Source organism: Dermochelys coriacea, chromosome 1 (genome assembly GCF_009764565.3).
Source record: "Dermochelys coriacea isolate rDerCor1 chromosome 1, rDerCor1.pri.v4, whole genome shotgun sequence".
Classification (NCBI taxonomy): Eukaryota; Metazoa; Chordata; order Testudines; family Dermochelyidae; genus Dermochelys; species Dermochelys coriacea.
The window spans coordinates 179,576,028-179,594,262 of NC_050068.2; the positions used below are offsets into that span (position 1 = coordinate 179,576,028).

General features: G+C 37.5%; 1 protein-coding gene across 2 annotated transcripts in view; it reads right to left on the reverse strand.

Annotated features, from left to right (window-relative positions):
* ROBO1 (roundabout guidance receptor 1) overlaps nucleotides 1-18,235 on the reverse strand; it is a 1,032,116-nt gene that overhangs the window by 510,086 nt on the left and 503,795 nt on the right. For both annotated transcript variants that reach the window (XM_038413136.2, XM_038413109.2), the window contains exon 3: nucleotides 4,037-4,120. In XM_038413136.2, the coding sequence (XP_038269064.1) occupies nucleotides 4,037-4,120 (84 nt within the window). The remainder of the gene's footprint in view (nucleotides 1-4,036; nucleotides 4,121-18,235) is intronic.

The window sequence follows — 18,235 nt, forward strand, 5'->3', positions numbered from 1 at the left end:
CAACACTAGTCTTCTGTCTCTTACTCTATGAGCTAGCTACTAGACTCTGCTGCCTTTCTTATTGCACAATACTTGGCCTAATTATTGCTTTGCATATAAGAGCTGAGGTTGAAGGAGAATTGTTGACCTTACAAAAGATTCTTTTACTGATTTATCATCAACATGCAAACTGAATTCTCTTGTCTTCTAGTCTGTCCCCCAACTCTGGTTATTGCTTAAGCAAATGTAAAAGGTGTGACTTTAATCCCTGGCTCATTTAAAAGAAGAACAACAAAAATCTTCAAAAGTACTTTAAAATTTAGTGTTTGCCAAAATGTGTTTTCAAAAAATATGTCTGGGAATAGACACTCTTGGATTCCCCTACAAGAGTTTGCTCTGTCTCCATTTCTAAAAAAAAAAAAAAAAAGTACTCTGAACAAGATATTCACCAGAGTAATTAACTTATTCTGCTGACATTGGAGTTAATGACACAACTCCAATGAATTTTAATAGGAACATGGCCAGGCACTTTATAATTTATATAATATAATATAAACATCCCCTTAAGTGCAATATGTAAGAGCTGCATATCCTCACCCTGAAATGCTGTATTATGGAAAGAGAAACAAAGGGCAAGGAGAATGACAAAACCCTCAACCTACCACTTGATCACTTGCAAACAGCAAGAATGCTTTGCCTGTTTACCCCCAGAGTTGAACTCATATGGGGATAGATGGTATGACACTGTCAGTGGCTGAATCATTTCTACTAACATTCCACCAAAGCCTGACTGTGGAAACCTTCAGGATCTGCTGCAAGATGCATCTGGTCAACTTGACATTTTAGCTGGCTGGGAGATTTGCTGATCGTGTAAGATAGTTGCTGCTCAGTTAATTAGTTGGAATTTAATTATCTATGAGCGGGGATTTGGTAATTTGGAGTGGTAAATTTCTGGTAATTATATGTGGTTAAGAGTATTGATTTTGCTTTGTTTTGTTTCCATAAACATACTACATGAACAAACAATAACCCAATAAATAATATAACAAACCTTGTTTTATCCAAATGGGATGGAGGGAATGGAATTTCTCTGGATGATTTTAGTTTCAGGTAAATGGAAGACTTTTCAGTACACATGGTACTGTTTAGCTCAGTATTGGATATGGAATTTGCCAGGTAAGAGAGATCATGGCAAATGACCCTTTCAAACTTCTATAGAATTTAGTAGAAAATAACTTTTTCTGTTGAATTCTATTGGATGGGCCCCCTCACAAAAAAAAAAAACAAAAAACTAGAGAAGGAATATCTTTTTCTATTATATTATAAGGCTTTGATTTCTATAGAAAAGTATTAAATTTCCATATCTAGCAGCTTTCTGCCTAATAAATTCAATAGGGTTTTTCCATAAAGAGAGTGTGCCGATACAACGATGTTGAATATGGGATAAGACAGAAACAGCAATCAGTTATTATAATACCTTTACTTCTTTACTCTTTACTCTTTACTTTACTTTACTTCTTTACTCTTTACTAAATCTTTACTCCCCTGCCAGGGGCATGCACAAGGCAGGGGAGCAAGCAGGGGCATGTACCCATCCAATAATAAGCCTTCTCTGGGGAGAATGAGCTCCTCTTGCCCCAGGGCCACAGTGAAGAGAGCTTCTCCCAGTGCCAGGGCTGCAGGGGGGCACAGAATCCAAAAGCCATCACATTTTTATTTCCCTGCCAAAAAAATCCCCCCCTTTTGTATCCTTTTGTTGTCTGCCTGGATTGTATACATGATTGTGTCTTTATATCTCTCAGTAAAATCCCCACAAAAATATGTCTTTATGATTAAGACACTAGACTGGGATTCCAGAGATCTGTCTTTCAATCTTGGCTTTGTCAGTTTTCCAGTGTGCTCTTGGGCAAGTCACTTAGTCTCTTGGTGGGAGGTTCCTATCTATGAAATGGAGAAATATTTCTCTATCTCATGGGACTGCAGTGAGACCAAAATAATTAATGTTTGTGAGGTGTTTGGATACCATGGTAATGGGAGCTGTATAAGAAGTACTTAAATAGTTGGCCCAATAATAATTCTTTGCAACGACATGTTCCATGTGCTAATGTGATGTGCAGGCCACGGCTTGAAAGTATTGATGAATATGATGTCACATATAATAGAAAGCAGTGATAATTAGCAATATTTTGCTATTATTTGATACCCTTCATCATGGAAGCTCAGTGTTTTATACATAATTATATATATCTCTGTAGAAAAATCATTATTTCATCTGTTTTGCAGGTTGAGAAACTGAGGCTAAGGACCATATTTTTAAAGGCACATATGCACTTAACTCTCATTGGAATCAAGGAAAGTTAGGCATCTAAGTACCTTTTCAAATCTGTCCCTAAGTGACTAACCCATGACCCAGAGAAAGGCAGTGGCAGACCCAGAAACAGAACCCAGGAATTGCAATTCCCAGTCCTGTGCTTTAGCCACTAAACAGCATTATTTCCCTGAAGAAACATGCACTTAAAATAAGTGTAAAATATTATTTAAGATATATTCATTATGCCTGAATGCTTTATACTGCTGCTTACTATGCTCTGAATTTTCAGAGTAGATTAGCACAATGTGATTTAGTGGAGGTGTATCTACTCAGGAACATTTGCAGGATACAAACATGCCTTCAAATATGCACATCCACCAGTCATGAATGGAGAAATAATAGTATCCTGCAGGGTATAATGGTATATAAGAATGGAAAACTTGTAAGGATGTTCAAGCCATTCTATATGCTTTTATTTAGTTTAGATTCTGCACCTTGAGGAGATTGGTGGCTAATTATATTGCCTTTCTTTTTCCCTTTTTTAGAAGGAAATATTTCAGAAAGGAACACAATAGGTTTTACAAAGCTAGCTTTACATCTAATATTGCATGCACAGGTGATTGCTAGAGACAGGTAATGCAAGCAGTAATCATTGTAAGTGTTGTATAAATAGATTTGAAGGCTTATTAATGATAGTATATTATTCTCTCTTTCTTCCCCCCACCTTGCCCTGTGTGTGTCCTGTACAGATTAAGTTTTATTTTAAAATATTTGAGTCACCTTTTTTTTTAGTTACCTAACTACAAGCCAGGTGTACAAGGTAAGACATTTCAGTATTAGTCCATCCCTAAACACAGTTAAATGTATAACTCACTCATTTTCCCATCCTCCCTTCCCATTTCCCAACCCAAGAGTGAGTCTCAGCAGAAATGCAAATAATAAACACACATCTGATTTTCACATTTTTCAGATAATAATTTAGGATTGGATTCTGCCATCCTGACTAATGCCATCCTGAGTAATCCAAGAGCAATCCAAGTGAGTCAGAATTAGAGCAACTCTGCGTTTACACCACTGTAGCCGATCTAAAATCTGGCTCCACAGGACTACTCTGAAATAAGGCACCATTCAGTGTGAATAAGGATGGCAGAATTGGACCCTTCAGTGATTTCTGTTGCACTGCACTCAGTGGTGCTACTTTATCTTTTGCCTTCCTGACCTGACCGACAGACATATTTCTTTAAAGGTTAAGTAGTTATGCAAAACAAAAGTCAGAGAAACTTCTCTAGTCATCAGGTTATTTTTTTCAATTTAAGTATATTTTGTTGCTGTTTATAACAAGTAAACACACAGAGAAAGAGCATCAGTCTGCAGAGCAAATTATCCGGGGATGAACTCTTTTTGTGGATAAACTCTTTTTGTCATGCAATAGTTTACACAATTTGTCAGAGATTTCTGCTCCATTCCCTCCCCCTCCCCATCCCCAGTAATACAAAGGATTACAAATATAATCTGAACCTACTGAAAGAAAAAAAGGAGTGAAGACAGTTGTCTTCTGTATTTAAACAGCATTGTTATATCCAAACATTATCTACAGAGTGGTATGAATGCTGATGTTCTATGATGATGATGATAGCTCAGTAGCAGAGATGGTTATAGAATTGCATACAGGTGGCAATGGAAGATGCAGGTGGGAAAGTGTGAGCAATATGGAACTATTAATATTTTTGGAAAGATAAACTCTACCTGTGTAGCCCAGCGAATTGTCATCATTATCAGAGGTGGGAAGTGGCGTCCCGCTGTCGTTCCCCCTCTCTAGGTCATCAGAGTCTGTCGGAAATAATACCAGAGCTGCTGATGGGGTCACAGTAGTAACAGTAGTTGCCATTTCCATCAAAACATGTCCAGATACAAATAAATCCACATATGACAGAAAGACACACAGTGACAACACACAGAATACTTTATCCTTCCACAACCTGTGTTGTGTCAAACACTGTAACAGCTTCAGTAACATTGCTTTTAGTTACCAAATTCCCTTTCTGTTCTGTTTCCTTATTCCCCTAGTTTAATCCTTTCACTGCACCTTTTTCTCTTACTTCACAGCTTGTGAAGTGCTCAGTCTACACTCTGAGAAACAGCCAGCACAGCCTGTGGTGAGCATATGGGGAAGAGTAGGCAGGGTGATTGAATGCTAGCATTGCTAATTTTCTACCTTATTGTTAATCAAAGCTATTGACTGTGATCACTCCCCATCATTGCTGCATCTCCTGGAAATTAGGGACTCAGGGGACTTTACCTCTTTAGAGGGGGGATGGGGGGGAGAGACAGTGCCTTGTCAAACAGGGGGGAGGGTTGATATAAGTACCATACCTTCTCTGGAGGAGAGGGCAGGGGCCAGATCTCATCTATGAAAAGGCAACAGTTTATCATCATAAGAAAGAGATACATTTCCTAGACTGAAAGGCACTTGAAAGAAACACTCAATTTCAATGACGTGAAAAAAAATCCCAAACCAGAGAAATCACATTTTAATACTTCGTAAGATAAATCACCAGTCTGAAATTTCATGACACAAAGTATAATAATAATAATGAGGAGTCAAAACAGAAGGAATAAAAAGAATCACACAAGCTCTGAAAACAAAACCACACAGCATAGTGGTTTGGCAGTACACAAAGGAATTCTCTACTTTATCAATATCATTATATCACATCTTTATGTACAACTACATGATACATAATGTTAAATGGCATGCAGGTTTATTTCTATTCTCTTTATATAAATAGCAAATTGAAAAGTATTATGAATGGCTAAAAATAATGACATATTGAATATGTTGCTGTTTATAAGTGGAGCCCAGTCTGGAATACAATCAGTTAACACTGTACTTGGAATATCACTAGTACAGTAGAAAGTATGTCTGACTATTGACTTACTGTTCTCTTCTGTTTTCTACTGTAAGTACTTGTTGACAGGTGTATCATAATTACCTAAGTATTTTAAAGACCTTGAACAAGAATAACATTTCTTACATTAACATACTTCCTGGATTATTACAGTCAGCAGATATTAAAGTTTGTCATATAATAAGATTGATACAGTTAATTTAAAAATTATATTTCTATCTGAAAATGTTGCTTATGTTACAAGAAAACACCTATGATCGCGAAACCAGAAATATGTTAGTAAAAATACTTCCTCTGTTTTCTCAGTATGTTTACTTTGTTCATTTGATATCACTTCTTAAAAAGCCATGTCTCTGCTATGCAATGAAAACAGATACTCAGTTTCTTCTTGAAAAGATCCTGATAAGCAACAGATGATAAAAAAAAATCTTGAAAAAGGAATTTAAAAAAATTAAATTGAAGACAAACTATTTAAGGGTACTCCATCAGACTTTTTATAATTAATAAATTAAAATATTGATTAGAGGGGCACTTTAGCATAGCCCTCTAAAATACAGCAGTATTTAAGCTATAGACAGCAGGCTTTTAGAAATACTTTTGGAGTACATTTTTAGAGTACAACAATGGATACACTATTCCCATTGAGATTGCTTTGCAATGATATTCTAATGAGGATTCTGTCCTTTTCAGTAACATTCTTAGGGTGTGCATAAACAGCTGTAGTGGAAATAAATAATTAAATAAAACTTGTTTTAACAACAGATGCAAAAGGCAAAATAGGTCCATTTATTGATCCATTCATCTTTGCTGGCTCCATAATGACCAATGTCAAGTGTACACTTAAAATCTGCTCAGAAAGTGGCAGTGCAGTGAGAGCAGAAAAATTTTACTACTCCGGACTGTTCACTTATTACATGCAGGGATTGATGAGGTCAGATTTTACATTACAGCAATGAAGTAACAGTAGGATGGGACTTTCTGATGAACTAAGAGGCAGAGAGTCCATGCCTACTGCACCTGCTCAGGCAAAAAGCTGTATCCAGCTCAAAATGAACACATACTGTGATTTGACACAACCAACCTGCTGATATGCCTTTTACTTCAATAATTGTTTCTTGGAGATTTATCAAACACAGTCTTCTTAGGATTTGGAATTAAGGATTAAAAGAAGTGGGTGATGGCTGGCTGGCTAATATTCAGCTATAGGGTAGGTATGTTTCAATTTAGCATACATCTTTATATGGAAAAACAATATCATTAAACCACTTTTTTCCCATTCTAGAAGGACATATGGTATGTCAGACTATTAAAAATGGGCAGCAATAAACATTACATGCTAATTCTTAAGCCAACATTTTTAAACTAATGTGAGTTCAGCTAGGTGCCTAAGTAAAAGCAGGTTTCAGAGTAGCGGCCGTGTTAATCTGTATTCGCAAAAAGAAAAGGAGGACTTGTGGCACCTTAGATACTAACAAATTTATTTGAGCATAAGCTTTCGTGAGCTACAGCTCACTTCATTGAATGCATTTGGTGGAAAATACAGTGGGGAGATTTATACACATGTATATAAATGTGTGTATATAAATCTCCTCACTGTATTTTTCACTGAATGCATCCGATGAAGTGAGCTGTAGCTCACGAAAGCTTATGCTCAAATAAATTTGTTAGTCTCTAAGGTGCCACAAGTCCTCCTTTTCTTTAAGTAAAAGCAATCTGACTTTCAGAGGTGCTGAGCATTGAATGAACCAAAGTGGAGAGATGGGGGCCCAACCCTTCTAATAACCAGGCTGACATTATTTAGGGGCATTACTTTAGTCATACATATTTGAAAATTTTGGCCTCAGTCTTCTATCTTCACTGGTGGAAGTGAGTGGGTTAGGCGTTCTTTTCTAGTAATACCAGAAAAAAACAATGTGGTATTTAGCAGATTTTTTAATGATAAGGCCATCACCATTCATAATCCAAGAATGAACATTATTCATCATTCCATTTTTTGTGAAATGCGAGCTTTTTGATTCAGTCACAAAGAACATGGTATTTCAACCAACACATTGGAGATTACTGTATGTCAGTTGTTCTCAAACTTGCTCTGCCGCTTGTGCAGGAAAAGCCCGTAGCGGGCCAGGCCGGTTTCTTTACCTGTTGCGTTCGCAGGTTCGGCTGATCACGGCTCCCAGTGGCCGCGGTTCGCTGCTCCAGGCCAATGGGAGCTGCTGGAAGCAGTGGCCAGTATGTCCCTCAGCCCGCGCCGCGTCCAGCAGCTCCCATTGGCCTGGAGCTGCGAACTGCGGCCACTGGGAGCTGCGATCGGCCAAACCTACAAACGTGACAGGTAAACAAACCGGCCAGGCCCGCCAGGGGCTTTCCCTGCATAAGCGATGGAACAAGTTTGGGAACCACCGCTGTACGGTCTTTGCGCAGGAATCACCATTCACTGATGGTGATCAGTGAAGTTCAGTTCCAGGTGTGGTTGAATTCTACCATTTTCAGTTCACTGAAGGTAAGATCCCCCCCAGTGCAGAAGAGCTATACTGTACTGTGTGCTGTACTTCAATAATCTGCTGAAGATATATTTACTTAGTTGAACAGTTAGGCTGTGATCAGGTATTAAGCCAACATTCTGATGTTACAGGGAGTAGCTGTTCAAATAAGGGGCCAGGTAGTAAGGAAGAGGCACATTCATTCTCTCCCAGCTACCTGCTGAATTGCTCAGCTGCTGGTTTCCAGTCTTCCTCAGTGCCAGTTACTGACAGACCCTTTTCTCCTTGTTCCTTCTCACCGAAAGCACAAAGCCCTTACGCGGCTGCCCATCTTCCACCTCTTCCTCATCCCAATACCAATCATGTCCTGCCTCCTCAGGTGTCACGTATTGTCGTACGTACAGCAGGGCCATTTCTAAGATTGGCCCCAAGACTGGGCTGAGGTAGGAGGGCTTATAGGGAAGCTCTGTTCACAAATAGTAGCCATCATTCATTACAATAAGCTGTAATACCGTAAGAATTGTATGTATTGCTCTAAATACAAATTGGTTTCTAATTTAGCTTGAGCTGAATATTATTCACATGTAGTTAGGCATATACCAAAATTAAGCATTTGGGTGCATCCCAAGCTTGTTTTTATGTAAAACAATTTTGATATCTGAGTTCAATTATCGCCTGTTATTCCCTTTATAATTAATATAGATGTTAGCAATGTACTGTAGAACATGGCAGAAAGCAATGCCATTTTAGTCGTTGCTTCACAATACATGTTATTTCAAGATGCAGGACTACATTTACCAAACATATCAGTTTCTGTCCACACTTTCCATCACTATATGCTAGCTAGCACAGTAGATAAAAGTTACAAAAAATAACTTTATTTTTTGTGAATGGAGAGATTTTAAATATCAGTAGTATCTATAAGCCCCCTGTAATGAAAAGTGTATACTAAAATTTCACTAAGCACATGGCTTCATTTTACTTCATATAAAGTTTTTTTTAGTTTCTTTTCAGCATCTAGAATTTATTTATTTATTGTAGAGTTTTGTTATCATTATCAAGCTTGTGCTACAAAATTTCTGGGCAACAGCATTAATTGACATTTTGAAGATGACCATTAATAAAAGATTAGGCAAAAGCAAATTAATATAAATTGCTATCAATATTAGAATTGTGTTCTACAAATTTGATCAATTCACATTGATTCCTTCCTACTAGTCTAGAGGAATGCAGGGAAGAGGCATGAGAAAAAGTTCATTAAGTACATCAAATTGAGACCTGTATGAAGAATTACCAAAGTATCATATATTTCTATTTCATTTTGTAATGGTAAGGTTCTGACACAAAACAAAGAAGTTAACATAAAAAACAAACTCTGTTTATAACCCAGTTTCACCTAAAAATATTGGTCTAGTTCGTGATGCACTCACCATATTAATTAACCGTGCTGACATAGTATTAAACATTGATTTACAAAAGAATACTATTATCAAATAGATGATAGTTCCAAAAGATACTATTATAATTTGTCAGATCCTGAGCTGGTGTAAATTGTCATAGCTCCATAGACTTCAACAGTTTTCACCAGTTGGAGGATTTGCCTCTGTGTGGAAGCTTCCTTCCTGCATGTTTACACTGTTTGGATTGCATCCTTTTCTAAGATGTATCGGAAATGGTGTCTTCAGGACAGGGAAAGGGAGGTTGGGCACTACTGAAATATACATAAAGCAACAAATCACCTTCACAAACACCTAAAGTGAACATTGTCTATCAGCTTAGTAGTACATTTCTCAAAATTATGTGGATGTGTATGCCTCTAAACACAGTTACAGAAAAGTTATCAAACAGTCACAACAGCCAATTTTCAGATGAGGATTGATTGGTTTAATGCAGTAAAAGACTTAGGACAAGATTGCTCAACATAGCTCCACCGAAGGCAATAGAGCTAAGCTGATGTATACTGGATGAGGATCTGGCCCATTAAAATGGTACATGCCACCATAAAGCTTTTTAATAGATTTAATATTTAGTTTTTAGAAAACAAGATTACGATGTGTGAAGAAAATCCTGCTAGGGTGGAGACGATTTTAAACTCCTTTCCCTCTTTATTTTAATTTCGCATTATAATGCAAACCAAAGATTTTAAATTAATTACAAACAAAGGGGAAGTTTCCAGTTATGCTAATGCATGTTTTCAGCAAGCTATCCCTTTGCATCCAATTTTTAAAATACAAATATAATGGCTAATTGTAGGCGACAGTAGCTTAATCATATACTCATCAGGTACTTTTTGTGCAGCATCAGTTATATTTCTTCTGGAAACAAATGCTTTATTATGCACTCTAAAATTGTAAAAGTTCAAGTTTTATTTGCAAACAATTGGCATGGAGAGGAACACTGTAAACATTTAATTATACAGCAAATATTTCAGATAGAAGGATTTAAATTGCAACACTTGGTGATATATTGGGCACGGCTTTAAACATGAATTGCAGGAACACTCGGTGGTATCTTCTAACCTATTTAATTGTCACTTTAATCTTCCCTACCCCTTGACTTCTCTTAGCTGTTCTCCCCAGCCCTTTACATTGGCATTCACCAGTCTTAGATCTCATGTGCTCTACATCTGCCACCATTTTTTTCTCTTCCAGACAAAACTGGAGGTAACACCAATTCCAGCTAATTAAGTGGTGCTTGAAGTTAGTTAACAGGTGGTAGCCCCAGCTGCTTTAGTTGCATGGGTAGATAGACCCCCTTTGCTATCTTACATAAGGCACCGTGATTAATTAGGACAAGGAACCATGTGTTAAGGATGGACAAACAGATTTAGAACAGCATTTCCTTCTCTAAGACAAACAAACTTTCTTCAAAGATACAAAATAAATAGGCTACTTGGTGATGTGCATGATAACCATCTAGACTATGTGCAGATTATGTCATATGCATAACAAATAGTTTGTGTGGTTTTTTTAACTTTACTATTTTGGCTGTTAATACAACAAAACAAGCTCTCTATCCTACCTCAGGATTTTTTTAACATTACCTAAAATCACTTTATATTACATATATTTTAAATGATAATTCCCTCAGTAATCAAAATGATGGTAATGACAGTTAATACCAACTACAGCTTATGTACTCTGGAAGGGTGCTATGTAAGCTTCCACCTACTCCTCTCTTCAGGGTACACCGCAATTCTGATCAGTCACACTCGTCTTGTCCCTGCAACCATTACAAGTCTCCTACCTTCAAACGGACTGCTCCTGTGATTAAGGGCTATAGGAGTCAGTCCATTTCTACTACTTTAGCCCACGTGTTGTTGCAAAGTTGCATTATGTGACTGTTTTGTTATGTGGTTAAGTGCCCACTAAAGGGAAAGATGGAATCAAGTTCAGTTTCTCTTAACATAATGCATGACTTGAACCAAAGTCTTCATAGATGAACTATTGCTGAATCTACTGTCCCACTTAACCATCCCTCTCTCAGTTTTTTATACAGTTAAGCAAGCTTTTTTCATCACGTGTAATTAGAAAAACCTATGAACTTCCCGTTAAATATGGTATTGTTTACAGACGACTAATGAAAATATCTGTCCTGATTCAACTCTCCATGACACTGGGTTTTCACCAGAGTGACTCTAGAATAAAACAAATATAAAAATAAAGTGTTGACTCACACACACACACATACATTGCAAAAGTTGTGAAAGTTAGACAATGTCATAGATTAATTATATTAATGTAAGACAAATGGTTGGGTAGTTCCAAATAAAATGAAAATGAACATTTTGGGTGATGTTCCCTTCCACAGAAACATGTTTGTGCATAAACCAAGTATGACTGATAAATAAGAACATAAGAACATAAGTGCTGCCATATGGGGTCAGACCATGTGCTAACTTGTCCAGAATCCTGTCTCCGACAGTGAATCATACCAGAGCTTCAGGGGGAGTGTGCAGAACAGGGAAGTTATGAAGTGATCCACTCCTGGCTTCCACTCCTGGCTTCTGGAAGTCAAAGCTTTAGGGTTGCTCTGAGTATAGGCTGCCAATTAATTTCATTGATTGACCCGTTTTTTGTATTATGTGTAAGTAAATAACACTCCTCTATTCACTTTTTCCATGCCATTCATGATTTTATAGTACTCAATCAGATCCCCCTTAGTCATCTCTTATTTAAGCTACACAGCCCCAATCTTTTCAGTCTCATTTTGTAAGGAAGCTCTTCCACACCTTTGATCATGTTTGTTGCCCTTCTCTGAACCTCTTCCAGTTCCACTATATTCTTTTTGAGACAAGAACTGAACACAGTATGGGCACACTGGGATTTTTATAGTGGCATTATGATCATGTCTGTCTTATTTTCTCTTTCTTTCCTGATAGTCCCTAACTTACTGTTAAGCCTTCTCTGACCATTGCTGCACACTGAGCAGAAGTTTCCAGGGAACTATCCATGGTGACGCCAAGATCTCTTCCTAAATAGCTAATTTAGAACCCATCATTGTATATGCATAGTTGGGATTACTTTTTTCAATGTGCGTTATTTTGCACTTATCAACACTGAATTTCATCTGCCATTTTGTTGCCCAGTCACCCAGTTTTGTGAGATCTCTATAACTCTTTGTAGACTGCTTTGGACTTAACTTTCTTGAATAACTTTGTATCATCTGCAAACATTGCCATTCCACTGTTCACCCCCTTTCCAGATCATTAATGAATATATTGAAAAGTACAGGTCTCAGTACACATGCTTGGGGAACCCTGCTGGTCAACTCTCTCCATTGTGAAAACTAACTTATTCCTACCCTTTATTTCCTATCTTTCAACCAGTTACTGACTCATGAAAGGACCTTCCCTCTTACCCTGTGGCTACATAGTTCCCTTAAGAGCCTTTAGTGTGGGACCTTGTCAAAGAGTTTTTGAAAATCCAAGTATACTATACCAACTGGATCGACCTTATCCTCATGTTTGTTGAGTCCCTCAAATAATTCTAATAGAGTGGTGAGACATGACTGCCCTTTACAAAAGCTGTAACAAGCAAATCATGTTCATTTATGTGTTTGATAATTCTGTTCTTTACTATAGGTTCTACCAATTTGACCAGTATTGAAGTTACAGGCTTACGAGCCTGTAATTGCCACAATCTCCTCTGGAACACTTTTAAAAAAATTGGTGTTAATTAGCTTCCTTGGAGTCATCTGGTATGGGGACTGATTTGAGTGATAGGTTACATATGACAATTAGTTGTTCTACAATTTCATATTTGAGTTCCTTCATAACTCTTGGATGAATACCATCTGGTTCTGGTGACTTATTACTGTTTCATTTATGAATTTGCTCTGAAACCTTTTCTGTTGACACATCAATTTGGGACAGTACTTCAGATCTGTCACCCCAAAAGAATAATTCTGATGTGGGTATCTCCTGCAGTTCCTCCACAGTGAAAATGGATAAAAAGAATTCATTTAGCTTCTCTACAATGGCCTTGTTTTCCTTAAATGCTCCTTTAGCATTGTCATTGCCCACTATCTCCACAGCCTGTTTGGCTGGCTTCTTGCTTCTGATGTACTTAAAAAAATATTGTTAGCTTTTGCATCTTTAGCAAATTGCTTCTCAAATTCTTTCTTGAGTTGCCTTATTATACTTCTACATTTTGCTTTCCAGAATTATTGCTCCTTCCTATTTTCCTCATTAGGATTTGATTTCCAAATTTAAACAATGCCTATTTGATCTAATGACCGCCATTACTCTGCTAGTTAGCTATGGTGTCATTCTTTTGTTACTCCTACTTTCTTTTTTGATTTTGGCATACATTTAATCTGAGCCTCTATTATGGTCTTTTTAAGTAGTCTCCATGTTGCTTAGAGGCATTTTGTCCTTGTGGCTGTCCATCTAATTTGTGTCCTCATTCTTGTGGAGTTTCCTTTTTTTAAAGTTAAATGTTAGTGTGGTGGATTTTTTAGCACACTCCCCCCCCAAGGATGCTAAATTTAATTATATTATGGTCAGTCTTATGAAATAGTCCAGCTATAGTTACCTCTTGGACTAGATCCTGTGAGCTACTTAGGACTAAATCAAGAATTGCTTCTCTCCTTGTGCTGCAAGAAGCAGTCATTTAATGTGTTAGAAGGTTTATCTCTGCATCACACCCTGAGGTGACATTTACCCAGTCAATACAAGGATAATTGAAATCACCCATTATTATTACATTTCCTGGTTTTGTAGCCTTTCTAACCTCCCTTAGCATTTCACAATAACTGTCACCATCCTAGTCAGATGATTGGTAATATATTCCTATTGCTATAACCTTATTATTCAAGCATCAGAGGGGTAGCCGTGTTAGTCTGGATCTGTAAAAGCAGCAAAGAGTCCTGTGGCACCCTATAGACTAACAGACGTATTGGAGCATAAGCTTTCTTGGGTGAATGTCATGCAACCGACAAAGTGGGTATTCACCCACAAAAGCTTATGCTCCAATACGTCTGTTAGCCTATAAGGTGCCACAGGACTCTTTTCTGCTTTTATTTAAGCATGGAATTTCTATCCATAGAGATTCTGTGGTACAGCTTGATTCATTTAAGATTTTCACCTTAGTTGACTACGCTTTTTTAACATGCAGTGCCACTCCCGAACCAGCGCAACCTACTCAGTCATTCCTATATAGTTTGTACACTGGTATTACCATGTCTCATTGATTATCATCATTCCACCATGTTTCCCTGCTGCCTATTACATCAATATCCTGTTTAACACTGGACACTCTAGTTCACCCATTTTAGTATTTAAACTTCTAGCATTTGTATATAAGCATGTATACATTTTGTCGATATATAGTGGCGTGCCTTCATGTGTTATGTTTAAGTGGGACTCTTTTATGTTCCTCTTTTGCTCCTACCTGTACTTTACCAATTTCTTTTCTATCGTCTATATTAGGAAATAGAGTTCCCCTTTTAATAAATTCTAGACTACTCATTCCACTAAAGAGTCTCTGGTTCCTAATAATTCTAACTTCCTCCTCCCAACACCATTGTCTCATCCATGCATTTAGACATTGTAGTTCTGCCTATTTTTACTGGCCCTGCACATGGAACTGGAAGCATTTCACAGGATGCTACCATAGAGGTCCTAGATTTGAATCTCTTACCTACCAGCCTAAATTTGGCTTCCAATCCAATATACCTGCTAGGAAATCTGTGCAAAATCATTAGAAACTGAAGCTACTTCTTCAGCATACGCCTCTGACCACCTTCGTCCCTCTAGTAACACAGTTCCATTTGGAGCCATGTTGCCATCAATTATGGCCTCAATGTTAGTATCCATTCCTATCTCCAAGAGGGGCTGCAGGTCTGGAAGAGAGTTTCTGCTAGTTCTACTATATGAATTTCTTCTGGGCAATATATGAGGGCAATATGCTAGATTCAGTGGCTGCTCCTCAATGTCTACTTTCCACTCCACATTCAGAATATCCCCAGAGGCCTACAGAGTCCCAGCTTTGTAGATATCACACTGAGATGAGTAGAGAGAACAGACTGTAGAAGGACCTCTTCCCTCTTTTATGTAGTCTTTTGCTCTCTGCTCCCCCTTTCCCTCACATAGCTGAGAGAGGAGCATGTGGGCCTTTAAGTGGACAAGACTAAACTTTCCAAGATATAAAAATGATTTGCAAATTAAATGAGAGCTTTGAATTCATTCACAGGACTCAATCCAGTGCCTAAGAGAAAAGTAACTTAATGCTTTCCTGCAGTGTAACAATTCTAAAGTGAGCACTGCAAACTAAAGGCAAAGACTGCTGCCAACAAACATCCAAACTGATGCCTCATTAAGAGCAAGTAAGTCACGTATGGACTGTATATCAGTAAATCACAACCATGAGTAGATTCACAGTAAGCCACAAGAACATGTTAAGTCAAAAGTTGAAGTATGCTAACGTTTCCTGTGACGCTTCCAAAACAATGAATTACTTAGAGCTATCCAGTGATTCTCACATTTAGTGCAAAACTGTGTATCCACACAAAGCACCCACGTTCTTAATGTAGGAAGCCATGGTAATTGCTGCTGAAAGGCTCTTTGTCTCCTGTTATTAATAGGGCTTGTCTTCACATACAGCACTACAGCGTCATAGCTGCACCGGTGCAGCTGTGCCACTGTAGCGCTGTATGTGAAGATGCTACTATTACAGGAGAGCTTCTGCTGTCAGGGTAGTTAATCCACCCCCCAAGAGGCGGTAGCTATGTTAGCACTATCTACTCACGGGAGTTAGGCCAGTATAACTACATGGATTTGTCACACTCTTGAGCGATGTAATTGTACTGATATAGTCGTAGTGTAGACCTGGCCATAGTGTTTCTTTCTACAAGACTCTTCTTAAAAGCAAAGGTTTTTATATGCTATAGTAGATGTATGCTATGAGGAATTTTTAATGGCATTTCTTTGAGAGAGGAGCAACTCTACAACGGGTGTTTATACTTCATTTGTTTACCTGAACAGTTGGCTGGCTGGTAAAAGTCAGATCCCTTACACAATAAATTATTGGACATATATGCATTTGTTGGTAAAATTCTATATGAGGCTCAAGTCCTCTCTCTATAAATCATCAAAATACTTACATTGTGCATATTCAAAATTCTATTAGTGAAGCTGCAGATGCTTCAGGGAAATGGGAGGAAGAGAGACTAATGAAGAATTAGCAATAATCATCTAGGCCATGATGAAACCGATACATATATCTCAACCAACTTAAAAGCCACAAGCCTTAACTTGTAATGATTCATACAAATGATAGTAAGTTCATGTAATACTTCATAGAAGTTCCATAGCATCTTTCATTTCAAGATCTCATTTCTTAGTGAGATTAATGTGAACCTCAAAAGAAAGCACAGGGTCAAAAATTACTCCAAGTTTATGAACTCAAACAGCAGGAAGAATAAAGTCACAATGAAATGAAAAAGCCAAGGAAAACAACAATCAATAACTGTTCTATCTCATCAGAATTCAAGCTCTACAAAATTAATATCAGATAGGCAATCATGCAACACAGCAAGATGCATTCAGAATTTACCGGGAACTACAAATATCTCTGGGTATTGTTAATTTGTAATATTGTGTAACCTGAACACGGAAATTATTAGCCAGAGGCAGTAATTTCAAAACTGAATGGATTCCTCAGTAGATCTACGGGAACCCCAGAAATTATTAGAATTTAACATTTGAAAAAAGATATGATTTAAACCACACAAGGATACCGAGAGAACAATACAGGTGTTCAGTTAATGAGCGCATACACAAAAAAAACCATCAAAAATTGATGGCTAATTGTATGAAGCATGTTAGACATGGTCAAAAATACTAACCAAATCAGAGCCTGGGCTGCGAACTTGCAGAGGACAATGTGCACCCACAGAATCGTCATAAACACACTGGAGCCTCTCAGACATGGTGTTAGATAATGTGTCCCTCATTTTTGTAATAAAAACATATTTATTTTTTGTGCTGCTGGATGCAGGGCAGGTAAGCAATGAAAGGAAGAAGGTAGATATGCTGCCATTATTTTGAAGTGTAGCATTGAAGAAGTTATTAATTAGAGACCAATAAATCAGACTTCTAATCCAAGAAGAATATTTATTAGAGATGAAGGAGTGCATTATTTAAGTGAAATGGAAGCACAGACAACTCCCCAGTATAGGCTCACTAAGAATACATGGTGTCAAAGAGAGCTGATAAATTTCTGTGGAGAGTCTATCAAAATATAGTAATGGTACTAGCTGATATGATGTTCCTTGAATTCAAGCATAATTTTGAACAGGAAATTAAAAGGGACAGAACTTGGACAAAATTGGAGGAATTTCTTTAGCAAGCCCCATTTCTCTGTTTGTTTTCACTTCTGTTTATTGTGTCACTGCAACAATCATCAATCATGGTTAAAATCAGCCACCTTAAAACAAGGAATAAGAAATAATTCTATCATTAACAGTACTAGAAGTCACATCCATATATATCACATGTATTGTGCCTAGCCTGATGGGTCCCAACTTCATTAAGGGATCTATGCGCTATTGTAATATAAGTAATAAAACAACATTCCTTCAGCAACAATCAGACCAAGGACGATTACCACAATTAGCATAAGAGTCCCAGTTTTGAACCCTAAGCACTTATAGTTAGGCACCTAAATCTGACTTTACATGCTCAAGTGAACATAGGTACCAAATAACCTTTTAGGGTATCCAGCTGCTCACTTGGGACCTGCAATCAGATTTAGGAGCCCAAGTTGGAAAATTTGGTTTGCTGTGATTCTCCACTTGACTTAAAAACTAAATAAACATATAAGTGGAAAAGAAACCACAGAAGACGAAATCATTGATAAGAGGAGGAGCAACACCAGATCTATACACTGATGCTATTGATTGTCACTATTAAAAATAGCTAGGCTTGGAATGATTAGATTTTTCTTGGTAAATGTCAATAAATAGAGGTTGCACCATTCACACATAAACTGAAGAAAACAAATATTTCCATCAATTATAATCCGAATATATAGATAGGCAAAGTAGGAGAACTG